General features: G+C 51.5%; 1 protein-coding gene and 1 long non-coding RNA gene across 4 annotated transcripts; one reads left to right on the forward strand and one right to left on the reverse strand.

Moving 5' to 3' along the window:
* Positions 1 to 787: 787 nt before the first annotated feature.
* TINAGL1 (tubulointerstitial nephritis antigen like 1) lies at positions 788 to 10,757 on the reverse strand. Of its 3 annotated transcripts, none has more exons than XM_082343593.1 (12): positions 10,651 to 10,757; positions 9,807 to 10,124; positions 8,812 to 8,875; positions 5,049 to 5,141; positions 4,716 to 4,830; positions 3,285 to 3,522; positions 3,047 to 3,197; positions 2,729 to 2,918; positions 2,573 to 2,618; positions 2,177 to 2,300; positions 1,370 to 1,415; positions 788 to 1,262 (listed from the first exon to the last, which is right to left on the reverse strand). In XM_082343593.1, exons 2-12 carry the CDS (start codon positions 10,114 to 10,116, stop codon positions 1,122 to 1,124), a joined length of 1,518 nt encoding a protein of 505 aa, XP_082199719.1. In that variant the 5' UTR covers positions 10,117 to 10,124; positions 10,651 to 10,757; the 3' UTR covers positions 788 to 1,121. The 3 variants fall into 3 exon arrangements, with proteins under 3 accessions (XP_082199719.1, XP_082199720.1, XP_082199721.1); XM_082343594.1 differs by having other exon boundaries at positions 3,285 to 3,408; positions 10,651 to 10,754; XM_082343595.1 differs by lacking the exon at positions 9,807 to 10,124 and having other exon boundaries at positions 10,651 to 10,736.
* Positions 10,758 to 10,840: 83 nt separating this feature from the next.
* Positions 10,841 to 17,103, forward strand: LOC309606471. The gene is made up of 2 exons (XR_014231857.1): positions 10,841 to 10,975; positions 11,608 to 17,103. It is a non-coding gene; the product is annotated as an uncharacterized lncRNA (long non-coding RNA).
* Positions 17,104 to 26,807: the final 9,704 nt, after the last annotated feature.

A 26,807-nucleotide genomic window follows, 5' to 3' on the forward strand; every position in this document is an offset into this window, starting at 1 on the left:
GCAGGCCCAGCCTGGCCTAGGGGTAGGGGAAGCAGGGGGGGTCCCTTTGCCTGGGTGGCTTGGAGAGGCTGATCTGCAGAGACAGAGGCTCCAGCTTCTGTGGGGCTGTGCCCCCCTTGCCTGCTGGGCACTGGCGCCAGTTCTGCTGATTGGTGGGTTGGATTCCCCCGCCTCAGGCGATGCTGACTCAGCGTCTGAGAGGTGGTTCCCACGGGCCCACGACTCTCTAGAGGCCAAAGGCCATGCCATCCATGCCCCACCTCCAAGTGGGTCAGTGTCCAGGGCCACTGACAATTAGGGCTGAATGGAGGCTAAGATTTCTGGTCCACCTCCCCCCAACCCACCACCTCAGGCAGTCCTTTCTGCTGTCTAACCATATGCCACCCAAACTCTGGCCTGGTTTTCCATGCCCAGAAGTTCCAAGATACATAGTTTTTTTTTGTTTTTTTGTTTTTTAATTTATTTATTTATTTTTGCCTGCGTTGGGTCTTTGTTGCTGCGCGCGGGCTTTCTCTAGTTGCGGCGAGCGGGGGTTACTCTTAGTTGCGGTGCACCAGCTTCTCATTGTGGTGGCTTCTCTTGTTGTGGAGCACGGGCTCTAGGCACGCAGGCTTCAGTAGTTGTGGTTCACGGACTCTGGAGCACAGGCTCAATAGTTGTGGCTCATGGGCTTTGTTGCTCTGCGGCATGTGGGATCTTCCCCGTCCAGGGCCAGGGCTCAAACCCGTGTCCCCTGCATTGGCAGGCGGATTCTTAACCACTGGGCCACCAGGGAAGCCCCGATACATAGTTATTAATACTTTGTTTTTATTTTAAAACAGTGAAAAGAAAAATAAATATCTTTGAGGAATAAGAGTACAAGGGTGGGGTGGAGTGGTGGGGCCGGAGAAGGGGGTGTCCTGGCTTCGGTGGTCTTGCTCCTCCCCGGCCAGGCCCTGCCCAGCCCCCGCTGGGAGGTCTGGGGGCTCCGCCAGCCTCGCCGGCCCGCGGCTCCGAAGCCGGGCGCTGCGTCAGCGGAACCCGCGCGAGGATTAGGCCCCTGGGGCCCGGAGCTCCGTCGGGCGGGCGGGGCGGGGGCTGCTGCCCCACAGGAGGCTCTTCCCGGCGTGGTGCCCGCGGCCTCAGTGGTGACCCATGTCCTCCATTCCCACGCGGCCCCAGACGCCCAGCACGAAGCTCTCGATGTCGCACTCGTTGGCGCCGCGCACGATGCGGAAGTGGCCCCTCTCTCCCCAGGCTGGGCCCCACGAGTTGGCCGCCGTCTGGGAATGAGGAGGAGCCGTGAGGAGGGGAATCGGAGTGGGGGAGGAGGACAGGAGGCCCGGGGGAAGGTGACAGCGGCCGCAGGGCACGCGGCGCAGGGACTCACCCAGTACTTGAGCGTCCTTCCGTCGGGCAGCGTCTCCTCCCCCCACCTGCGGGGCAGAGCCGGAGGGGGAAGGGCGCTGATTCACCTGCTTTCAGGAGCTCCCGAGCTCCCGCCCGCGGCCTTCCCTGCCCAGGCCCCTGTTGCCTTTGGTGACTTGGGTGCACCCTCAGGACTTGGGCAGCTCTCTGTCCCTCTCTGCATCTCCCTCAGTCTCCACATCTCTAATTCTGTGCACCTGTGCCCGGTGTGGGGACGGTCCCAAAGGGACAACTGGAGGGGGAAGCAGAAAAGGAGGGAAACTGGGCCTCCCCCCTCCAGGGATCCACATCCCAGCGACCAGCTCTCTGGGACCTCACACATCTGCCTGCCCTCCCTCCTCACCTGGCGGGGGATGGGGAACGGGGGCGGGGTGTGTGTGCAAAGTAAATTTCATTGGTTGGACTATTGAAATCAGTGACTCTAGCATTACCTCTTATATCAGCTGGGGAAACTGAGGGCTGGGGGAGTGAGTCAGGCAGAGCTGGGACAGGTGCTGAGCTGGGGAGAGGTTGAGCAACTCTTGAATCCTTGTCTGTATTTCATTTGGAGTTAGTTTTCCCAGTGTGTAAGGAAGGAAGAGTTCTAAAACACCTTAAAAGGCCCCTAACTCTTGGTGTGACCCAGGGCAAGTACCTCCTCTTTTTGAGTCTCGGTTTCCTCCCCTATGAAATGGAGCTTTGCAGAGAGGTGGTAAGGATTCAAGGCAGACTCAGAGGCCCCAGTGCAAGCCCTGCTGCCCCCAACCCCCCTGCCCACCAAGCCCCTCACCCTGTGATCTTGACCGAATGGGTCCCATGATGGCGGTATTGCTCCGGCCTCCCAAGGCTCACTGGTGTATGGCTGTAGATGCCGCTCTGGTACAGGAAGAAGTCCTCGTGCACCTCCATGAGGGCTGTGGGCAGAGGTCAAAATGGGGCTGGCTCAGCCCATCAGCACAGGCACTGATACCCAAGCCTGGAGATGCATGCCCAGGCCCCGGGGCCTCTGGTACCAAGACTCTAAGTGCCCCCTCCAGGTGCTGCTCCTGGGGAAGGGACATGGTCCCCCCGCTCCTGGCCCCAGTGGACTTGCTGCTCAATGCTGTATGGACCACCTGTGCCTCTGTGCCCAGTCTCAAGCAGGCACAAGCTTCTGGAATCAGGGGGCAGGATGAGGGGCATTTACCTTGGACAGGGCCATTCTCCATCAGCTCCTTCATGATCTCCTTCTCCTGAAGGGTGAGGGGGTGGGGAGAAGAGTATCCATCAGGCGCAAGCCTCAAGCCTTTGGCCAACCTTCCAGCTCTCCTGCCTTTGCCCCCTCACCCAAGTGCAGACTTACGTTGGAGCCGAGGCGGTAGGCAGGAGTGACCTGGTAGATGTCATTGGCATGGACATAGCTATTGGGGCAGCGGGCGGTGGCCTGCCGTTTGCCCCGACCCATGGCCCGACTGTGCATCATGCAGCGGGGAGCGGAGCCAGCCTCGTCCCACCCATGGCCCGAGAACGGGTAGCAGTGGTCAGACACAACCCTGCAGGGGCAGCAGGAGGGAGCGGGGACAGAGTGGGCACGGGGCAGCCTGGCCCAGGCCCTTCCTGCAGGCTTTCCCTTCCTAAGACCCCCGCCTCATGCCCTCTTCCCTACCCCCTTGCTGCTCACCCTCGACGGCGCAGGAACCACCAGGCACCGTCAAGCCGCCCACCGCGGCAACCCTGCTGGTTGTGCGTGTCACAAGACAGCAGGTTCTGGGGCGACAGGACAGGTGCCATGTGCCCCAGAGAATGGATTGAGACTCGATCAGATGCCACGGCTGGTGGGAGGGGAGGTAGAGGGGCTGTCAGGGGGTCAGGCCTTTGCCCTCCTTTCCCACCTGGCCAGCCCCTGCCCTTGAACGTACCTGCCGTGGAGAAGGCCCAGGAGCCTGCACAGTTGCCCTGGTCGAGAGGGTCGTGGATCAGGTTGGGCCACTTCTCAGAGGCCTCGAAGGCTCTGGGCAGCACCTCCCCTGGGCTCAGCACTGTCTGCAAGGAAAAGGTCACTCTGTCTGCCTCCTGCCTCTGCCCCAGACTGCCCCTCAGGGGCCCTAGGCATTGGAGGTCTCCCAAGAGTCCAGGGCCTCGGTGCTTTGTGACCACCTAGAGGGGTGGGATAGGGAGGGTGGGAGGGAGACGCAACAGGGGAGAGATATGGGGATATATGTATATGCATAGCTGATTCACTTTGTTATACAGTGGAAACTAACACACCACTGTAAAGCAATTATACTCCAATAAAGATGTTTAAAAAAAAAAAAAAGAGTCCAGGGCCTTCTGCAGTTTGATTTTGAGCCCTCTGTTGCTGAGAGAGTCCAGCAACCTCCACGGTGACCCAGAGGAAGACCCCGGCACCATTTAGTGCCTCTCTAGTGTCAGGTGGGGGGTGACTAGTCCTGTTTTACAGGTGAGGCAATTGAAGCCAGGAATAGGGAAGTGGTCGGGCCACTTTCCATCCTCAACCCCTGCCTCTTTCCTCCTCTGCACCTTCTGATCTGCTACATCCTTCTTCCCACCAGGACCTTGGGCTTCAGGCCCCAAAGGGCAGGGGAGGGAAGAAGCAGTAAGGTCCCGTGACTGGGCAGGCTGCCAAGGCAAACAGCAGGAGGCAGAAAATAGCCGGAGGCCCAGGGGAGTAAGGGCAGGGGCAGGGTCTGGTCACCTCAGCCTTGAGCTGAGCTCCCTCTGCAGGGAGGGCCGCTCTGGCCAGTCACCGCCTCCTCCCTGCCGGCCACTGATGGAAGGAGCCTCTGGCATGTGACCCAGCCCTGTCCCGCTGAAGCTCCCCTTCCTCACCCTTTGACTGTTCTGGGTCTGGTTCTCATTTCTTCCTCTGGAGGGTCCCACTGGTGGGAAGGGAGAAACCCCCTCCTCCCTGGGGGTTCTGCTGAGATGGTGTTTGTTTCCGAGAATTGCTGCTCTCTGGCCAAAGCTGGAGGAGTGTCTGTCCCTCCCTTCCCAAAATACCAAGGTGACCTCCTGGCCCTTAGGGCCCTAACCCAGCCATACTGGGACCAATGACATTTTTCCCAAGCCGGAGAGGCCGGAGAAGCTAGGGAGGGTCAGATGCTGGGACCACAAAACTCAGAATCTGAGCATCAGTTCTTGCAGTGCAGCGTATCTTGTTATAGGCAGAAACCTAAGGCCCAGAGAAGGGGAGTCCCTTGTCCAGGGATACACAGCCTATTGGTGGGGGACAGGCCTAGGCCCTTGGAGAAGCAGGGCACAGGATGCCAGGGTCCCTGCGGTCGTAGGCCAAGAGGAGATGGCAGGATTGTGGGCAGGGATGGACTTACATGAATCTCATTCATATTGGTGACGGAGGAAGACGGGCGGATGGTGCCCAGGCGGTAGCGAATGCCCTCATCCAGGGTCATGCCCCAGAAGGCACTGTGGTTCCCAGCCCGCCACCTGAAAGAGAGGGGATGGAGCTCACAGACCGGCCAAGGCTGGGGGTCCTGGAGGTATGCGCATGTGGGTGGGAGAGAATGCCTACCAGCTAAATGTACACATGAATAAGATCTGAGTGTGGGTGCACCTGGCAGGACATGCATCTCGGGCAGAACATATGTGTATATGTGTGTGCACGTGCATGTGTGCCCACTCGGGGCATTTTTAGGGCCTCTCACCCATAGTTGCCTTGGTTGATGGCCTTGATCATGTTTTCGTCCACCAGGCATGGCTCCTGGTCACACTCCCACTGCCCTTTCTCCTGGCAGGTGCTGGAAGAACAGGAGGGAAGGAAGAGGTGAGGTGGTGCTGGGCATCGTCGGAAGGGAGGAGGCCTCAGAGGTCAACACGGGCCTGAAATTCTGCATCAGCACCTATGAGAGGACCGCCAGATGATCCCATCCAGCCTGGTGGCTTTAAATGTCAATTTCAAATTTATGATTCTCAAGTTTACATCTGCTTCTCAGATCTCTCCCTAAACTCCAGATTCAAGGATCTTACTGCTACACCACATCACCTCCTGGGTGTCTAACAGGTCACACTCACCACATCCCAAACCAAATTCCTTTTCTCCCCTACTCCCAGGGCTGCGCCTGCCACAGTCCTTGAAAACGGCACTCCATTCCTCTCCTGGAGCGTAGGCCAAAAGCCTGGGAGGCACCCTTGACTCTCTCTCACATGCTAACCCGATTCACTGGCAAATCGTGTTGACTCTACCTTAAAAACACATCCAGAATCCAAACCACGTCTCATTCTTTTCTGCAGCCACCATGGTCCAATCACCTTTCACTTGGATTATGCTGTAGCCTCCTCACTGTTCTCTCCGATTCTGCCCTGTGCCCCCCTCCCCCGCTTCGGTATATTTTTAACACAGCTGCCCGAGCGATCCTGTTAAACCCAAATCATATCATGCCATTCCCCTGCCCAAAACCTGCCACTGGCTTCACATCAAGAATAAGAGCCAAAGTCCTTCCAGTGCCAACAAGGCCCTGCACGATCTGTCCTCCTGTCCCCTCCTGGTGCCTGAGGTCCCAGCCAGGCTGGTCCCGACTGTTGACACCAGCCGTGCTCCTGCCCCAGGGCCTTTGCGCTGTTCTTCCTCCAACATCCTCATGGCCCCTCTCACTCACTTCTTCTAAGTCCTTATTCAAATGTTACCTTCTCAGGGCGGCCTGCCCTGGCCACCTTATCTCAGCGTCCTCCACCCTTCCTACCCTGCTTCCCTGTTTTCTTTTCTCCTCAGCCTGTCATCACTATCTGACGTATTATATCTTTAGTTATTTATATTGTCTATACCTGTTTCCTCACAGAATCTAAGGTCCTTGAGGGCAGGTATTGTTTGATACCTTCAGTGCCTAAAAACAAAACCTAGCACATCATAGCCACACAATAGATATTTGTGGAATGAATGAATGAATGAATGAATGGGGCAGTACAGTGAAGTGATTAAGAGCATGGATTCTGAATTGAATCCAGGGTTCAGAGTCTGGCTGACTAGTCATGTGACCTTAGGTAAGTTATTTTAAACTCTCCCTCAATGTTGTCTGTAAAATGAGGATAATAATAGTACCACCTTCCAGGGATTAAAAGGCAAGCTTGCAAAGTACTCAGCCCAGGGCCTGGCCCATGTGATGTGCTCAAGAATTGTTATCTTCCATTATTGTTCTCATTACAGGAACCCCAACTCCCCACCCCCCTGAGTTTCAGACTCATATCCAGCTGGCCTCCTGACAGCTCCTCTGGGTGTGTGAAAGGCATCTCAGAATGGCCAAACTATCTTCCCCCAAACCTGTTCCTCCCTTAACATCCTCAACTCAGAAAACGGCCCCTTATCTACCCAGTTGTTCAAGCCAGAACTCCGTGTGGTCCGTGGTGTCTCCCCTACCGCCTGCCCCTCACCCATACCCACCTATCACCAGCCTGCCCTATCAGCTGGTCATGAAAGACTCCGAATCCACCTGTCTCTCACCCCTCCACCACCATCACCCTACACTGGTCCCTTATCCCCTCTCACCTGGACCCCAGCAGTGGCTTCCTAACCAGGCTCCCTGCTTCGTTGTGATTCCCTCCGCCCAATACACACACCCCTCTCTTAAAGCCAGAGAGATCTTTGAACAACACAAATCAGACTGTGTGCTCCCTAAGTGGCTGCGCACGACACTTTGAGCAAAATGCAAAATCCTTGGCGCAGCTTATGAGACCCATGGGACGTGGCCTGCCCCTCCTCGGGGCCTCTCTCCCCATTTCACAGCTCCAGCTGCAATGAGCTCGGTCCCACCTCCTGGCCGTTCCACAAGCCATTTTCCCCCATGTTCCCTCCTCCTGGGCCTGGGCCACTCATGCTCTCATCTCCCTGGTATCTGCATAAATATCCCTTCCTGAGTAGCCTTCCCTCGCCCCCACCCCACTCTAAACTAGGGTCCCCCATTAACCTCTTTTCCCCCCATCACACCTGTAAGGTTGTAATGACAGGTTTGTTATTTGTGTCACCATTAGACTAGAGGCTCCAGTGCAGGGACAAGGACTGTCTGCTGCATTCTGGCTGCATCTCCTTGGCCCAGCACAGCACCTGGCACATAGTAGGTCTCTAATAGGTGTCGACTGAAAAGTTGAATTCTATGAATTTTACAGTGCTTTTACAAGCTCATAACTCTGCTATGACAAGATGCTAAACTGCATCCTTTCAAGCCTGCCCAAGGCTCCCGCCTCCCTTGTTGCCTTTTAAGGAGCCTCAAGGGGACGAAGACCCAGTATGGCTGGGATCTCCAGCCCCAGGAGCTGTGGGGGCACTTTCAGGGAGGCTTTCATCCTTCCCTTCCCCCTCTGACTCTGGAAAGCATCCTCGAGGGCTCACAGAGCCTGGGAGGCCCACAGACACTGTCCCACACCCTCCCTCAGGTGTCAAGTGCAGGGAACACAGCCAGAACTGGCCTGGGAGGGCAGTGGCTTGGTCAGTCCTTTCCTGCCACCTCCCCCTTTGCCCCCCAGGGCTGTCCAAGCAGGTCTAGGCAGGACTGGTGGCAGCAGGTCCCAGCATTCCAGAGGGGGCCTGGGTGGCCAGGCCCTAGGGAAGGGACCGAGAGAGAGTGTTAACCCCTCCATGTCCAGAGGCATCCTATCAGTAGCAGCAGAATCATGCAAGCACGCTCCATCTTTTGAAACACACACACAGGTCACACACACTCAAAGCGTGCACACACACACACGCTCTCTCACCCAGACACACGCTAAAATGCACGAGTCCCCACTCTCACTGTGACCCAGGCACCCCTCACGCCAGTGAGGCAATGGAAACAGCTTATGCGTAATGCATTCCAAAAAGTTTCCTCCTCCCTGGGGCCCTCTCAGTCCCAGGGCACGGGGTGGAGTGGGTGCAGGGCCTCCTCCTCTAAGTCTTAGGGTCCCCCTTGTTTCCATTAAGGCATTCAAGGCTTCGCACCTCCCATCTCAGGCCTCAGATTAAGGTAGAGGGGCACCCCAACCCCTTCATTCTCCTACTGGGAATGGTGGGGAGGGTTGGGGGAGGAGGAGGGGCCACATTCCAGGGAAGGCCCTGCTGCAGTCTGGCTGGCTGCCAGCTCAGCCATCCCTGACCCTCATCCGGTCCAGGGCAACGGATGCTGCAGTCAGAGGTTTCCTTCCTGGCGCCCCCTTCTTGGACTCGCCCGTGACAGGGAGAGAGGTTGGGAGGCGCAGTAGCCTAGCCCCAGGCAGGAGGGGCTGCACCTGGAGCTGGGCATCCATGGTTGACTGCTCCTGGGGACTGCTGGTGGAATGCTGGTATAGAAGTTGACACGGTCCGTGTAAAAATTCCCACGTTACAGATGAGGAAACTGAGGCTCAGAAAAGGGAAAGACCTTGCCCCCAGCAAGGGAGTGACAGGGATAGGATTTGAACCAAGTCTGTTCCACAAAGCCCACAAGGCAAGCCCCCAACACTCACCAACGGTTACAGTTGTCCCAGTAGGTTCCCAAGACTGGATAGATGCGACCCCTGTGCATACATCCTGGTGGGAGGAAAGTCAGAAAGAGAAGTGGAGCCAAGACCAGAGACGATGGGTTGAGATGGCCAGGTCCTCAGAGGTCAGATGTCCCGAATCCTCCCAAACACACACACTCACACACACCAGCCCTCACTGAAACTAAAGCCAAGCTATAACTGAAGACATCTCCTACAGGGTCACACACCAACTGCTACTTGGGAAGTTCTTCAGCGACTCCAGCCCGGATCCCTCTCGCTTTGCTTGGATGCCAGCCACAACATTCCTTAGATCCTATGCCATTTAAATGAATTGGGGTTTGGAGATGGGGAGTGGGAGGAGTATGGGGAAGCCAAAGCCCAGAGAAGGTAAGTGACACCCCTAAGATGACACAGCACTTTGGAGTGACAGCCCAGGTATGCAGTCTCACACCCGCAGCCCCATGGAATTGTGGGAAAGAATTCAAGTGACTCTCCTCTTGCATAAGGGCGAGTGGATGGTGGTGAGAGCTGAGAGCAGGAACAGACTTAACCCACCTCCCAGGTGTGACCAGCCATCTCAGGGGTAGAGAATCCTGAGCAAAGGCAGAGGAATTGTTAAGATGATGCTGACCAACCCCTGTGTGCTTTATCAGTCTGAGGGTGAGTCAGCAGGTGGGGCCAGCACCTTCGAAGTCCAGAATATGGAGACAGGCAGGACTGGGAGAAAGGGCAGGAGGCTGCCCTCCTCCTGGGCCAACTTAAAATCCCACAGACCGAGGCTCTTCTTTTTCCATCTTACTGGAGAGATTCAAGTTAGACCAGAGTGGGGACTTCCCAGAAGCGCAGAGAGAGGCGGGGTCTCTTTCCCAGATTCTACAAAGCCTCCCCCTGGAAATGTCAATGCATCAGCCTTGCTGCTGAGCCTTGCTGAGTTTGGGCTTGACAAAGCGACCCACCCCTGGCCGTCTGGTGCCCACCTTGGATGGGGGGAAAGGGGGGTGGCACGCCGAGGCAGAAGTCCCAGAAGTCAGGGCAGCAGTCGGAGACGGTGCGGTTGCAGAAGAGATCACAGTAACAGGTAGCACCCAGGTAGGGCAGGGCGCAGTCATCGGCGCGGCCGCGGCAGCACAGGTCCTGCTCCTGGCAGTACCGGCCACCCGCATCCCGGATGCCCCGCAGGTGCAGAGCCGGTGCTAGCTCCCGGCGCCCACGACCCCGCTGGGCACCCAGGGCCAACTCGCCAGCCGGCAGCAGCAACAGCAGCAGCCCCAGTGGACATCGCCACATGATGCCTCCTGGGCCCAGGGAGGGCAGAGTTCAGGGGTCAGAAGTGGTGGGCAACAGAGATTCCCTGGCACCCCAGGGACTGATCTCCCAGCTTCCTGGGGCTGTGAGTCCAAGGGGTTCCATCAGGGACCCTGATTCCTGTGTCCCCAGGCAGGACAGGGGCGAGGAGCCACAGTTTATGTGCCCTGGCTTACAGGGGGAAGGGGCTTAGGCAAGAAATAGAGCCCCTCCCTGACCTGCCGGGGGACCTTCAAGGACAGGAGGTGGGGATGGTGTTATTCTTGGTGCTCCCCACTCAACACCCATGCTTCGCACCCGGGGTCCCCTCCTGTTCTGGATCCCTGTGCTTCCCTCAGCCTCCGTCCTTGATGGGGGTCCCTGGCTTTGTGCCCTCATGTGTCCCTCTCTCTGTGCCCCTCTGCCCCCCTCCACTCTCCCTCTCTGCCACCTGTCTTCGTCCCTCCACCTGGCCCCTCATGCTCTCTGTTCCTTCTGTCTACACCGTCTCCCCTCTGAGCAGGGGAGCGTCCCTACCTGGTGAGGTGTGTGGGCTGAGCCCGGCTGCCCTACTCGCCTCCGCCTTCCCGCTCCCGCGACCGCCGGACACTCAAAGTCAAGTGAGGAACGCGGGGCGGGATCGCTTTTTGTACCGCCCCGCCCTGCGCGCCGTCCCCGCCCCGGCGGCGGGAGGGAGGGGCCCCGGCTCTTTTGCACCTGGAAGAGCCCCGCCGTAACTCCGAAATTGGGACTAGTGAGAGGGACCGTGAGCACGTGACTGACCTTGCTGGGTCTCCGGTGGAAGCCGTTCCCTTAGGGGCGGAACTCCAACCGAAGCAGAAACAACTGTGGTGTGACACTGGTAAGGACTGCCCAGTGGGCTTCGCCTTGGGGCTGAGGGGCTCGCGCGGACAAGGGAAGATAGGGGCCAGCGGAGCTCCGAGTTTGGGACCTAAGTTTGGGAAATGATGGGGAGAGTGTGGGCGGCAAAAATCTCTAAGCCCCCCGTGACCCCTCAGTAATAAATACAGCCATGCACACCCCTCTTCACAGTGCCCCCCCCCCCAGGCTTGGAGCCGCCCCAAGCCGCCTCCGTTCCCAGGAATGACTGGAATCTGGAGGAGGAGGTTTTAGGACCCTTGGGCTGCTCATCCTCCCGAGGGGGTGGGGTGGGTGTGGTGTGGGAGCTGCCTCCCTGCCCTGAGACCCCTCTTTGGGTCCGCCCTCCCCACTCAGTTCCGGCACCTCGCCAAACACTGCTCCCTCTATCAACCCCTCCAGGGGGCATCCTGCTCGGCACCTGTCCCCCGTCCAGGGTCCAAAGGATGAGCCCTGCCAGCTGGCGCCCCCTGCAGAGCCCCCCGCTTCCTGCCCTGGTTATAAAGCCTGCCTTTGCCCAGGCTGGCCTGGGCCCCAAACAATGGGGCTTCTGTCCCGCCAGGCCTGCCCATCACCTTTTACCTCCCCACTGCTCAATCCCCTCTCTTCCAACAGTTTGGGTCCGGGCCAGAGGATTCTAACAGCGGGAGGATGAAAGAGACTCCACCTGGACAGATCCCCCCATCCCTGGCCTGAGTCTCTCAGCCGCCCCTAGATGAGGGAAGCTTCAAGTATCGGGGATTCCCTTTGCCCTCTCTCTGACCTCCCTGCACCCCTCCCCCAGCCTTGGGGCATCCTCAGCTGGCCAGCCCCAGGGGGAGGGGAGGGACCAGGACAACGGGCATCTGTGACTGGGTTGACTGGGTTACCCCCTGCCAGGGGGTACTGGGCAGGGAGTCAACGAGGGAATCCTGCCCTGGGTGCGCATGCGGAGGATGGAGGAGTAATGTCCTGGAGCCCCAGCGTTGGTGGGAACACTCACAGGCGCTGGCCATCTGCTCCGTGCAGGGACCCCGGAGGACAGAACCTAGATGAGACACTTGAGGCTCAGAAGGACAGAGTTGCCCAAGGGCACACAGCCAGAATGCAGGCTCCCTACCTACCACCACTCCACTCCTTTCCCCCGTCACCCTTAGTCACCCACTGCAGGTCTCAACACCCTCCTGGTCGGGAAGTCCCTTTCCATGTCTAACCTCCATTCATCTTACTGCAAGGTGGGCCCCTCGTATTGGGAAGGAGATGGAGGCTGCCTTCAGAAGAGTTCATGCCCAGAGAACCCACTTTTATGAGTCAGTTTCAGTGTGGTTCTGGGGCTCGGGCCTGGCCCAGGGGCGTCTGGCCTGTTCTTTGCGCCAAATCACCCCCTGTAGGCCACCCATGTTGTCAGTGTTGTACGTGTATCTGAGTCTGTGAGGTGTTTCTGCTTGAGTGTGTGAGTCTGCTTGTCTCTCTGTTACCTGTCTGTTATGTGCCTGCCTATTTGTCTGGATGTTGCCTCTGTGTGGTCATGGGTTTGTCTGTCTTGTCCATCAGTGTACTGTTTGCCTGTATTTGTGTGCTTGTTGGCTTGTGTGTCGCTGTGTATAGCTGTGTGACTGTCCCTGTCTGTGTCTGCCTAGCTACTAGGTGCCTGTCTTGCTAGGAGTCTGTGTGTCTGTGTAGGTGTCTGTTTGTGTCTGTTCACGGGTTTTAGTTATCTGCCTGTCCTTGCCTGCCTGTCTGTCCATGCATAGGAGACAGGAACACAGAGCAGGGAAAGAGAGCAGAGCCAAAAGCATGGCTCCAAGGTCCCTCGTCATTACTGAGCTTGGCACTGAGCCCGCCCCAGTGGAATCTTGTGACTCACTGGGTTCCTTGGCCAAAGAGGAAAGGAAAAGGGCAGGGCTCTGGGGGAGGGGCTGGAAACCCACTTTCCTTTTCCATGGCCCCTCTCCTTCCTGGTGACTCATTCTCTGTCTTTATTCTTGTCCGAGGGCCTAGGGCGGAGCAACAGGTGAGGAGATAGCAGCAGGCCTTACCCTCTGAGCCCTTTGGATTCCTGGGAGGCAGGTGGCCTGGGGCTCCGCAGTGACTCTGACCTCCCTCACTTGTGACCCTGGGCAGACACTGCCTCTCTCTGGGCCTTGGTTTCCCTTCTATACTCAGATGCTACCCCTCCTCCACCTCCCCCTTCCCCAGCTGCTCTGGGTGCTCAGAATGGGCCATTCTCCTCTGGAGGCTGAGCAGGGCCTCCTGGGAAGACAAAGACCCATTGTACTCTGCTCAACCCAGGTCTGCGGCCGACTACCCACCACCTGAGGCATGGGGGCTCAGATGTTTGGGTCCCAAATGGCACCACAGCTAGGGCTGGGGGTCCCTTGTGGGCCCCTGTGGTCAGCTGGACACATCCAGAGCTTGGAGCAGTGATACCTGGAGCTGAGTCTGAGATCCAGGCCAGGCCTAATGTTGTCCGTGTTGGGCCCTGTCGTGACATGTCGGGCTTCCTGGGGCCTGTTGGACTGTGTTATCAAAGCACTGCCCGCAGGGCTGTGTGGCAAAGTGTTGCGCTGCCGTAGCATGCTGGAGCTTGTGGGAGATGAGATTCGGGGCCATGTGGAAGTCTGTTGTACTGAGCCGTGGAATGCTTTCCTGTTTGATTTTTCTCATTCATTCCACAAGTATTTATTGAGCATTTACTATGTGCCAGGCTCTGTGCTAGATGCTGAGTGTTATGAAGCCGTGCACATGGCGTGGGAACCTGCAGTCATGTGATGGTCAAGGGGGTCTCAGAGAGGAGATGGCATTTGAGCTGAGGCTGAAGGATGAGAAGGAGGCAGCCCTTCCTAGAGGGTGTTCCAGGAAGCCGGGCCAGCATGAGCAACAGCCCTGAGGCCGGGCACAAGTTGGTCTGTTTGAGACACAGAAGGAAGCCCAGAGTGGCCACTCTACAGTGAACGAGGGGGGCAGAGGAGCAACATGAGGCTGGGAGGTGGGCTGCGTGGGCTGTAGTTAGGAGCTTGAATTGTCTTCTGAGCACTAAAGAGATTTCAACATGGCAGTGAAATTATCTGATTCACATGTGCAAAAACCCACTCTGCCTGCTCTGTAGAGAACAGATGACTACAAGGTAAGAGTGGAATCAGGGGGCCCAGGTAGGAGGCGATGATGTGACCCAGGCTAGAAATGCTGAGGCCTGAACGAGGCTGGGGGCCGTGAGGATCATGAGAAGCAGGCTTGTTGGGGACCTATTGTGGACTTGCTGGAGGGTCAGAGGTGATGGGTGAGAGAGGGGAGGAATTGAGGAGGACTTCCGGGTTTCTACCTGATGGGTTGAGGATGGTCCCAAATTCTCTGCTGTTCCCCTTCCTGGAGCCTGGGGAGGCTTGGGGACCACTTGGACCCACAGAGACTGTGTGACCTAGGCTGGTTTCCAGCTCAGACTGGAAAAGCGGGAGGACAGAGCCTGGGGACACTCCTATATCAGGAGCTGGGCAGAGAGGAGGAGAGGGTACAGTAGGCTGAGCAGGAGCGGTCAGGGAGGAAAGGGGAGTCCAGGTGAGAGAGCTGTCGGGAAGCCAAGGGAAGAGAGTGCTTCAAGACCTAGGAGGAGGAGCTGCCCATGTGGAATGCTGCTGAAAGGTCGAGTAAGCTGAGGACAGAGACGTGTCCACTAGATGTGGCAGCAAGGACCTCGGGGCAACCTTGACGGAGCAGTCTCAGTGGAAGAATCAGGATGGAAGCTGATTGGCAGGGGTGGAACTGCAATTAGGAGCCAATGAACCAGAGAGAACAACCACTGGCAACTTTTTAGAACATTTTAATGCAAAGGGAAGCTGAGAAATGGGGCTTTGGCTGGAAGGAAATAAGGAGGGTGAAGGGACAGTTTTGTCCAAATATGGATACTATAACATCGTATCTCTATGCTGATGGCAAGGAGCTGGGGAGGAACTGATGACACAGAGAGAGGGGATTTCTCAGGATCAAAGTCCTTGCTAAAGTAAGAGGGAGGGGACCCGGAGCACAGGAGGAGAGAGCTGGCCTTTGATAGGAGCAGGGACAATCGTCTGAGAGGCAGAAGAAGAGGAGGTGGATTTGTAGAATCAGCCACGCAAAGCTGAGGGAACCTCCTCTGATGGTTTCTATTTTGCCAATGGAGTGGAAGCAAGTTGCAGCCAAAGTGAGACAGGAAAAGAAGAGGGGACGGAGGATCAAGGATTAAATGTGAAATAGTTATCAGAATCAAGCCCACTAAAGAAACAGAGTAGGATTTCCGGCAGTACGGAGTGACCATTCGAAGTTGCTGACCATGAATTTGTAATGACCCTGGCCGGCCAGTCTGTTTGCTAGTGTGTTTTCTGCCATACACGGCAAGTGCCAAACGCGGGCCTTTTCCCAGGTAATCCTATTAAATCAATTGGCAGATGGGAAAGTCAAGACTCAGAAAGACTTTCTGGCTTGCCCAAGGTCACACAGCTGATAGGGGCAGAGCAGGACCTTGAGCCCAATCCCTGAAGCCTCTGCAGATGCTAAAACTATCCAAGGACTAAGCTGACTCTCACAGCCGGTAGTGTTCATGGTCGTCAGCTATGGGTGCAAGTGGGGAAATGCAGAAAAGAGAAACAGAGCTTTCCTCTTTCTGTTATATTTCTGTATATTGGTGCTGGGGCCAGTTGAGTACAAAGCGCCCCGAGTGCTGCTTCCTTGCAAAGTCTATTTGCTGAGTAACAACACCATTTCTTCATCTCTATCTTTATCTAAATGACTAGCTTCTTTCAACCCTCGACCAGGAGTGCGGAGATTTTTGGGGGGATTAACGGCTCCCCCTCATCTCTTAATTATCTGCCCTCCTTCAATTCAGCATTACTTTCACTAAAGAGAGCTCCCCAGGGAACAGTAAGTTTGGTGTTATCATCAGCAAACATCTTAGAAAGTGGGTTCTGTCTTCCGGTGCCTATTTACAGAAACATTTCCACACCTTGCTTGGTGTTTCCAGGAATTCCTGATTTTCCCGGCCAGGAATATTAATAAATGGGTCTTGAAAAGTACAAGAGGCTCTTCCGTGGCTGCAAGCACATTGAACACTTTTGCCTTTTAATCCCTAAGCAGAAAGTAATAAAGCCCTAAAGGTTGGGTAAAAACCCAATCTGATAGAAAGAGTCACTTTTAAGAGCTAGGTTCTCAGGGGGAAATGCTGTGATGTGACCCTAGTGGTTGTAATAGGTTGAATGGAGCCCCCCCCAAAAGATATGTCCAAGTCTTAATTCCTAAAACCTGTGGCTGTAACCTTATTTGGAAACAGAGTCTGCAGATAAAGATCTTGAGATGAGATCATCCTGAATATCTTGGGGAGGGGGCAGTTGGAGGTGTGTGCTAAATCTACTGACAAATGTCCTTATGAGAGACACACAGAGGAAGAGGAGGAAGCCGAAGCCATGTGACTATGGATGCAGAGATTGGAGTGATGCGGCCACAAGCCAAGGAACACGTGGAGCCACCAAAAGCTGGAGGAGGCAAGAAGCAGATTCTCCCCTTGAGCCTCCAGAGAGAGAATGGCCCTGCTGACACCTTGATTTTGAACTTCTGGCCTCCAGACCATGAGAAAATACATTTCCATTTTAAGCAGTCAAATCTGTGGCAGTTTGTTCCAGCAGCCCCAAGAAACTAATATAGTGGTCTTCCCTTTCTAGGCTCTGTGAGACCTGAGATCTGTGGGTCAATCAGAATGGGCCAAATTCAAGTCTGTTTGCGGACGGAACCAGCACCAAGCAGCTCGTACTGGCAAAAGCAGAACAAACGGGCTCAGACAGAATTGACTTATCAAGAAGTGGTCAAAGACTCATCGGCAGTGATACAGCCTAACATCAAGGTTCAGAGCACAGACTTAGCAGCCAGATGGCGTAGGTTCAAATCCCGGCTCCACTTCTCAGGGACCAGGAAACCTGGGGCAGTTTTCTGAAGCTCTCTGTGCCTCAGTTTATCCACATGTAAAATGAAGACACTAATAGCCGTCCCCACCTGCAGAGTAGTTGTAAGAATTATAGGACTTAACGTAAAGCCCTTGGAATTGACTGTGCCGACATATCACAGGTGCAATATGAGTGTCTGCTATTATTAAAATAACCCAAATCAAAACAGCCACAAATGAGCTCAGAATAGTCAAATAGATGCAAATGTGCTTACACCTACATGTAGTGAGTCAAACCAGTTAAAACTAGCTGAAACTAATGTAAACCTGCTCAAACCTCTTGGGTCAACCCGTACAAAAACCAGATTAAAGCAGTCAAATAGGATTAGAGCAGGTCTGGAATCTGTACATGCGTTTGCACATGCGAAGGGTCTCTGTTCTCTGTGTGTGTCAGTTTGGACGGTAACAAACAGCCCCACACACCTCCCAGGGGTGCGAGTGATGCATAGGCAGAGGCCATGGAAGTAAGTCCACATCTAAGAGAGACCAGGACGTATTTCCCTGTCGGAAGCACAACCAACATCTGCTGAAAGAAACACTCAAATTACTTATCCTAGGTCAAGCCTCAAATGTTCGGAACCAACCTCACGTTAATTAGACAGAAGATGGGATATCTTGACCCAGGATCCCTAAGAATCTCCTGAAACTCAGGGGCAAAAAATATAGTCAGAATCCATGGAGATCTAGAAGGTTGTCAGAACCCAAGGCCACTCTCTCTTTGGCCCAGGGAGGGGAGGTAGCTCCCTCGAGGCCAGTAGCTCTGTAAGCAGCAGGATGAGGGGAGGGAGACCCTCGGGAGGTTGGGAGTCTCAGGTGAGAGATCAAAAGTTAGAGGCCTTTGTGGGGCAGCTCACTCCGGTGGTCACAGGCGCTCCCCTGGCCCTTCACTGGCTCCATGCCCCCCCAGGGGTGCTCTCTCCAGGGCACTCGTGGCACTCTGTGTCTCCTGCTGGAGGGGGCAGGTGCTGGGGGGGGGCTGGGGGAGACACCTGGCTGGGGCTTAGGGCCTGCAGGGGAGCTGGAGCCTCTAAACTCAAGGCTGGGTGGGCAGCAGCCCTTCTGTAGTAACAACCAGAAGCTGGGGAGATAAGGAGAGGCCCAGGGGAGAGTCTCTACGTGATGACGTGGCTGCTCGGGCACAGATGAGCTTGGGCAGAGAGAGGTCAAGGGCCTGGGTGGGAGTCAGGGCCCTTCAGTCCCTGTCCTGGCTCTGCCTCTGACATGCTGTGTGACATTGAACAAGTCGTCGCTCCGTCTGGGCCTCACTAACCCATATCTGAAATGAGAGAGAGCTCTCCATGGTCACCGAGGGCCCCAAACTCATACGCAAGACGAGAGCTCATTCAGTCCAAACTTCTCATTTGCAACTGAAGGAATGGAGACTAGACAGAGGGAGGAGTTGGGCCATGGTCACATAGTGAGTGAGAGGGAAATGGAGGGAACTGTCATTTGTGGTCCACCTACTATGTGCTCGATAAACTCCCTCCACGAGGACTGCCCTTTCCTCCATCCCAGCCAGCACAAATGCCAGGAGCACCTTCTACAGGTGGGTCACTTGACATGGATTATCTCATTTAACCCCCCAACAATCCTCGGAGGTATTATCATCCCGATTTCACAGATGGGAAAACTGAGTGCCAGAGACATGACGCGCTCAGACACAGCTATTTGAATCCGTGTCTCTAGTTCCCCTAGGGCAGAAGGGAGAATGAGGATGGAATGCCAGAGGTCAAGGGTGCCGTGGAGGACATGCCCCAGAATCAACTTTTGGTGGAAAAACAAGGGAGCAGGCTCAGGCCCAGAAAGAAGCTAGGGGAGTAGCGCCCATTGACTCATTTTATTTTTATCTTTATTTTTATTTTTTTTGGCCGCATCACACAGCTTGTGGGATCTTAGTTCCCCAACCAGGGATTGAACCTGGGCCCTCGGCAGTGAGAGTGTGGAGTCCTAAGCACTGGGCAGCCAGGGAATTCCCCCATTGACTCATTTTTTTTTTTTTTTTTTTAACAATTAGTTTAATTTGATTTTTCATTAATTAATACATTCTCATTGTTCCAAAAAAATGTATAAAAAGCATACAATAGAAAGTCTCACTCGGATGCATGTGCCTCATTTGCCCTATTCTGACTCCTTGTCCCCACCCCTTACAGGTCACCAGTTTTTATTAGTATCTGAGGTTTTCTTGCAGAGTTGTTTTATGCACGTACAAAAATGAATAAATGTTCATAACGCCCTTTTTACATAAAACGTAACAAACTATATATACTGTGCTGTACCTTTTCCCACTAGCCACACGTCTTAGAGATTTTAATCAGCCAATAGAGCTTCTTGTTCTTTTATATCACTGCCTAATATTCTATTGTAGATTGAAATAATTCATTTAACCAATTCCCTATTGATGGACATTTGAGTCCTTTCTAGTTTTTCTTTTTCTTTTTGGTATTACGATAATGCTGCAATAAATAATCACATACATACTTTGTTTAATACATGTTAAAGGTATACTCGCAGAATTAATTCCCAGCAGTGGATGGCTGGGTTGAAGGTACTGTATTTGTTTTCTGTGGCTGCATAACAGTATCACAAACTCAGCAGCTTAAAATAACACCCTGAGAGTCTATACGTCAGTCCTGCATGGTGTAGCTGGGTTCTCTGCTCAGGATGGAATCAAGGTGTTGGTGAGGCTTAGTCCTCATCTGGAGCCTCAGGGGGAAAATCGATTTCCAAGCTCACTCCTGTCGTTGGTAGAGCTGGCTTCCTTGTGGTCTCTGGTTTCTTGCTGGCGATCAGCTGAGGGCTTCCCTCAGCTTCTGGAGGACACCTACATACTCTACCACGTGGCTTCCTCCAAATGGCACAATGAAATCTCCTCATGCTTCAAATCTCTGACTTCTCCTGAGACCAGCTGGAGAAAATTCTCTGCATTTAATGGACTCAGCTGATCAGGTCCAGCCCCCTCAGGGTAATCTCTCTTCCTTAAAATCCAGTGATTTGGGGCTTCCCTGGTGGTGCAGTGGTTGGCAATCTGCCTGCCAGTGCAGGGGCCACGGGTTCGAGCCCTGGTCTGGGAAGATCCCACGTGCCACGGAGCGGCTAGGCCCGTGCGCCACAATTACTGAGCCTGCGCGTCTGGAGCCTGTGCTCCACAACAAGAGAGGCCGCGATGGTGAGAGGCCCGCGCACCGCGATGAGGAGTGGCCCCCGCTCGCCGCAACTGGAGAGAGCCCTCGCACAGAAACGATAGACCCAGCACAGCCAAAATAAATAAATAATTAATTTAAAAAGTTAAAAAAAAAATCCACTGATTTGGGTGGGACCTTACTTACATCTGCAAAATCTCTTTTGCCATATAATGGAACATAATCATTGAGTCCATATTTTCATCATATTTACCGATTCTGCCCACATGCAAAGGATCACACAAAGTTGAAAGCCAAGGAGGGTCACCTTACAATCCAGTCTAACACAGGGGCATTTGTAAATTGGATAGATATTGCCATCTGGTCCCCCATGGGATCTCCCCTCCCCCAGCAACGATGAGCATGCCTGCTTTTCCACAGTGTCACCTAAAGAACGATATCAAACTTCTGGATTTCTGCCAATCTGATAGGTGAAAATGGAATCTCAATGTATTTTTTTTTAAGTACATTGCTCTTTTTTTAATAATTTTTTAAAATTTATTTTATTTTGTCTATTTATTTTGGCTGCGTTGTATCTTCGTTGCTGTGCGCGGGCTTTCTCTAGTTGCGGCGAGCAGGGGCTACTCTTCGTTGCGGTGTGTGGGCTTCTCATTGCGGTGGCTTCTCTTGTTCTAGAGCATGGGCTCTAGGCGCCTGGGCTTCAGTAGTTGTGGCACACGGCTCAGTAGTTGTGGCTCGTGAGCTCTAGAGCGCAGGCTTAGTAGTTGTGGTGCACGGGCTTAGTTGCTCTGCGGCATGTGGGATCTTCCTGGACCAGGGCTCGAACCCATGTCGCCTGCATTGGCAGGCAGATTTTTTTTTTTTTTTTCTCCCTCCCACCCTCCCTATCCCACCCCTCTAGGTGGACACAAAGCACTAAGCTGATCTCCCTGTGCTATGTGGCTGCTTCCCACTAGCTATCTATTTTACATTTGGTAGTGTATACATGTCCATGCCACTCTCTCACTTTGTCCCAGCTTACCCTTCCCCCTTCCCATGTCCTCAAGTCCATTCTCTACGTCTGCATCTTTATTCCTGTCCTGGCAGGCAGATTCTTAACCACTGCACCACCAGGGAAGCCCTCAATGTATTTTTAATCTGTGGTTATCTTCTTACAAATAAGGCTGAGGATTTCTTCAAAAGTTTAAAAGCCATTTATATTTCTTCTTTGTTAATGGCTTCTGGTTTTGAGTCATAGAAAGGTCTTTCTAACTCCAAAGTTAATCAGAAACCCTTCTATGTTTTCTTCTGCTGTTTTTATGGTTTCATTATGTATTCACTGGTTCTTGGAACTAGAAGCTTTTCTTGTCATTTCCTCAGCAGTGAGTGCAAAGCTGGATCCCGAAAAGGCTTGGGGTTTGGGGTAGAGAAATGAGCCTCCACGGTGGAGCCCTCTCAGTGCTGGGCTCCAATCCACTGCAGCTCCGCCAGAAATCCCATCCAGCAGACCTACCACCTCCTTCCCTCCAGCACTCATGCTGTCCTGGGCTGGCACAGGGGGCCCAGAGTTGAGGGGGACACTGCCCTGCCTGAGGAATGAGACAAGCACATGGCCAGACCAGGATTCGAAATACAGAGCCAGGGCTGTGAGCACAGGGAAGGGAGAGGGGGATTCTGATGGGAGTGTTTAGGAGGCTCCAGGGAGGAGTTGGCATCTGAGCTGAGCATTAAGAATGAGGAGAAATGGCAGCGATGGGGGAAGGAGAACGGCAGGAGCAAAAACAGGGAGGTGGAAAAATCAGCCTGAAATCTAGCCTGGAGAGAAGGATTTAGTGGACCATGAAGTCCTCAAGGGTAGAGGCAGGGGATGAATTATCTCTGTGCACCAGCCAGAGGTTGTCAAATGAAATGAAGCAGAAGGGACAGGGGGCTTTGGATCCCAGGTAAAATCATTTTCCCTTTTACTCTGACAGTGAGAAGCAAAGACCTCCAATACGCCCTTGGCTCAGCCATCATCTCAGAACCTGGGCGATCTCTGCACACCACTGCCCCCTTGTGGCTGATCTGGGAATTATCTGTGACTAACCTCAGGGGTCGGATCTAAGAAGAGCCAATCCAGAACTGAAGGTTGGGGAGGAGGCTGAGTGGGTCTCAGAGGATTGAAAAACTATGAAATTCTGTTCTGAGTCCAGTGGGCCCTCAAAGACCGTCTGGTCTGACTTCTTCATTACATATGGAGAAACCAAGTCTCAAAGAGGGTACTGCCAGGGAATGAGTGGAGAGATCACCAGACTTGGTGTAGGACAGTCCTCAGTCTGCAGACTGGTGCCACTTCTTACTGGTTCTGAGACCCTGGGAAAGTGGCCTCACCCCCCACTGATCCACAATTTCCATCTCTGTCAAATGGAGTCTGGGGTCTGGTAGACTTCTCTTTTCTGGTAATGCCAGGCTAAGTTACTCAGATCAATTCTCCCATTGAAAACAACTAAAAACGCTGGTAAACTGGTGTAACCAGAGGGTACAGAATTACCAGAACAAAATGGAAGGAAAACAGAAACCTTGACAGCCAAACCAAGCAAGAAAGTCATTTTTTCTGATTCTGGCCAATTGGAACTGTTGTTTTGCTGACTCCCCTGCGCAAGGGGCACAGATAAAGTTAGAGTCCATAGTGAATGATCGTATAGAAAACCTTCCCCACAATAAGCCAGGAATCCCAAAAGCCATGCTCCCAGAAGGAAGCCAGCCCTAGTATGGACTTGCAGCCCCAGCTTATATCTGTTGGATGGTCTGTAAACTCAAGTCTTGAACTTAGATTGACGTGCCCCCAGACTGTGTGCCTCCAGCCTCCTGGAAAAAGCAAGTGAAAATCTTCTTTGGAGGGAGGGTTGATTAACTCTACATTTGAAGAAGTTAAGTGTGTAGATGATAACCTCTAGGATAAACATTAACACAATAAAAACAGTATAATTCCCAAGTCAGTTAAAGGAAGTAGAAGTCCCCTCTGGGTGAGGTTACTAAACAAATACCTATGCATATTAACATCAGACAGAGTGGGCTTTAAGGCAAGAATACTATTAGGATACAACTCAATATGAAAAAAACAAAAAACCCAATCAAAAAATGGGCAGAAGACCTAAACAGACATTTCTCCAAAGAAGACATCCAGATGGTCAACAGGCACATGAAAAGATGCTCAACATTGCTAATTATTAGAGAAATGCAAATCAAAACTATAATGAGGTATCACCTCATACCAGTCAGAATGGCCATCAACAAAAAGTCTACAAATAATAAATGCTGGAGAGGATGTGGAGAAAAAGGAACCCTCCTACACTATTGGTGGGAATGTAAATTGGTACAGTCACTATGGAGAGCACTATGGAAGTTCCTTACAAAACTAAAAATAGAGTATGATCTTGCAATTCCACTCCTGGGCATATATCCAGAGAAAACTATAATTTGAAAAGATACATGCATCCAATGTTCATTGCAGCACTATTTACAATAGCCAAGACATGGAAGCAACATAAATGCCCATTGACAGATGAATGGATAAAGAAGATGTGGTATATATATACAAAGGAATATTACTCAGCCATAAAAAAGAATGAAATAATGCCATTTACAGCAACATGGATGGACCTAGAGATTATCATACTAAGTGAAGTAAGCCAGGCAGAGAAAGACAAATATCATATGATATAGCTTATATATGAATCTAAAAAAAATACAAATGAACTTATTTACAAGACAGAAATAGACCTACAGACATAGAAAACAAGCTTATGGTTACCAAAGGAGAAAGTGGGGGAGGGATAAATTAGGAGGTTGGGATTAACATATACACACTATTATATATAAAATAGATAAGCAACAAAGACCTACTGTATAGCACAGGGAACTATACTCAATATTTTTAATAACAAATAAGGGGAAAGAATCTGAAAAAGAATATATCTGAATATAAAAGAATATATCTGAATCACTGTGATGTACACCTGAAACTAACACAACATCGTAAATCAACTATACTTCAATAAAAAAGAAGTACTATTAGGAATAGAGGGAACCACTATATAAATAATAAATAATAAGTTGAACAGGCCCTCCATAAAAGAGGAAAACCAAATGATTGATAAACATATGAAAAAGTGCTCAACCTTACATATAATCAGAAAAATGCAAATTAAGACCACAATAAGATGCTACTACACACTTATCATATTGGGATAATTTACAATTTGAACAATATCATGTATTGGAGATTACTAGACATGCAAAGAGGCAGGAAATCATGACTGGTAGTCAAGAGAAAAAAATAGAAGATAGTGTCAGAACCACAATGATCCACATGCTGGAGTTAGCAGACAAGAACTTTAAAATAACTCTGATAATATGTTAAAGAACATAGAAGAAAAAAAGATTGACAAAGTGGATATAAAATAGAGATTGTCAAAAGAGAAGTGGAATAAATTTTTTAAAATAATCAAATATTCTAAAACTGGCAAATACAACACCTGAAATTAAGAACTTATTGGAGATATATATTATATATATATATATATATATATATATATATCTCTCTTTTAATGCTATGGGATTGGAAACTTTATTTTTATTTTTTAATTTATTTTTGGCTGTGTTGGGTCTTTGTTGCTGTGCGTGGGCTTTCTCTAGTGGTGGTGAGCGGGGGCTGCTCTTCATTGTGGTGCACGGGCTTCTCATTGCAGTGGCTTCTCTTGTTGCGGGGCATGGGCTCTAGGTGCATGGGCTTCCGTAGTTGTGGTGAGTGGGCTCAGTAGTTGTGGCTCAAGGGCTTAGTTGCTCCATGGCATGCGGGATCTTCCTGGACCAGGGATCAAACCCATGTCTCCTGCACTGACAGGTGGATTCTTAACCACTGCGCCACCAGGGAAGTCCCAGGACTTATTGGATATATTTAACAACAATGACAATAACAACAAAAGGGTACAGCAGAAAGACAAAAGACAGGATTAGCAAACTTGAAGACAGTTCAACAGAAAATATCCAAGCTGAAACAGAGAAAAATATAGCAGGAACAGAGCATAACGAGTTCTAACATTTGTGTAATTAGAATCCCAGAAGGGGAGAAAAGAGATTTGGGACAGAAGCAATATTTGAGGATTACTTCAGATGATTTATAATTTTCCAAAACTGTTGAAAGATATCAACCCACAAATGCAAGAAGCTTAGTAAAACCCAAACAGGTTTCACTAAAGAAAACCACACTTAGACATATCATTGTCAACAGCTGAAAACTGAGACAGAGAAAATCTTAAAAGCAGCTAGATAAAGGAAGACACATTATCTTTAAAGCAACAGTAATAAGACTGATGCCTACATTTCAACAGAAACTATAAATCCAGAAGAAAATGGAATGACATTTTAAAAGGTCAGAAATGAAAACAAAAACCAAAAAACAAAAAAACCCAACCCTGCTAATCTAGAATTCTATACAGAGGAGGGACAATCTTTTAAGAATTAAGGTGAAACAAAGACATTTTTGTACAAAGAAAAGTTGAGAAAATCTATTGCTGGCCAACCTATACCACAAGAAACATTAAAGGAAATTCTTCAGCCTGAAGTAAAATGATCCCAGATGAAAGCACAGACCTTCAGAAAGTAATACAGGGCACTGGCAAGGACAAATGTGTGGGTAAACATTAAAAATTGACAAGTAAAACAATAACAGAAATGTCTTGTAGGGTTTATAACATATATAGAAGTAAAATATAATAAAGAAATAAAGTATAATAGCACAAAAGGTGGAAGGGAGTGAAAGGAGCTGAACTGTTGTAAGGTTCTTACATTGTTAAAACAGTGGTAAACATATTAATACTACAATGAGTCTGTAATACTGTGATATGGACTGAATGTTTGTGTCTCTCCCTCCCCACCCCCCCCCCCATTCATACACTGAAACTCTAATCTCCAGTGTGATGGTATTTGGAGATGGGACCTTTAGGAATTACTTAGGTTATGAGGATAGAGTCCTCATGGGATTAGTGCCCTTATAAGAAGAGGGGCAGGCTTCCCTGGTGGTGCAGTGGTTAAGAATCCGCCTGCCAATGCAGGGGACACGGGTTCGAGCCCTGGTCTGGGAAGTTCCCACATGCCACGGAGCAATGAAGCCTGTGCACCAAAACTACTGAGCCTGCACTCTAGAGCCCACGAGTCACAACTACTGAAGCCTGCGTGCCTAGAGCCCATGCTCCGCAACAAGAGAAGCCACTGCAATGAGAAGCCTACGCACTGCAACGAAGAGTAGCCCCTGCTCACTGCAACTAGAGAAAGCCTGCGTGCAGCAACAAAGACCTAACGCAGCCAAAAATAAATAAATAAAATTAATTAATTAATTTAAAAAAAGAAAAAAAAGAGGGGCAAGAGAGCTTGCTTCCTCTCTCTGCCATGCTAGGGCACAGCAAGAAGACAGCTGTCTGCAAACCAGGAAGAGGACTCTCACCAGAACCCAATCATGCTGGTGCCCTGATTTTGGACTTTCCAGCCACCCAAACTGTGAGAAATAAATTTCTGTTGTTTAAGCCAATCAGTTTATGGTATTTTGTTATAGCAGCTTAACTAAGACATACAGTAATAGGTCTAAGATGCATATTTAAATCTCTATAGTAACTACTGAAAGAATTTTATAAAAATGTATAACTAGAACCTAATAAAGGAAAAAAATGAAATAATAAAAACAACTTGATTATCCAAAAGAAGAAAACAGTGGG

This window comes from Balaenoptera borealis, assembly GCF_965194805.1.
Source record: "Balaenoptera borealis genome assembly, chromosome: 1".
Lineage (NCBI taxonomy): Eukaryota > Metazoa > Chordata > Mammalia > Artiodactyla > Balaenopteridae > Balaenoptera > Balaenoptera borealis.

Excerpts from the sequence above, each read along its gene's own strand:
- TINAGL1 (XM_082343593.1), bottom strand. The coding sequence starts at position 10,116 with ATGTGGCGATGTCCACTGGGGCTGCTGCTGTTGCTGCTGCCGGCTGGC. Across the intron at positions 2,919-3,046 it reads TGGTTCCTGCGCCGTCGAGG|GGTTGTGTCTGACCACTGCT; the intron begins GTGAGCAGCAAG and ends CTGCCCCTGCAG. Across the intron at positions 2,301-2,572 it reads GGAGAATGGCCCTGTCCAAG|CCCTCATGGAGGTGCACGAG; the intron begins GTAAATGCCCCT and ends CTCTGCCCACAG.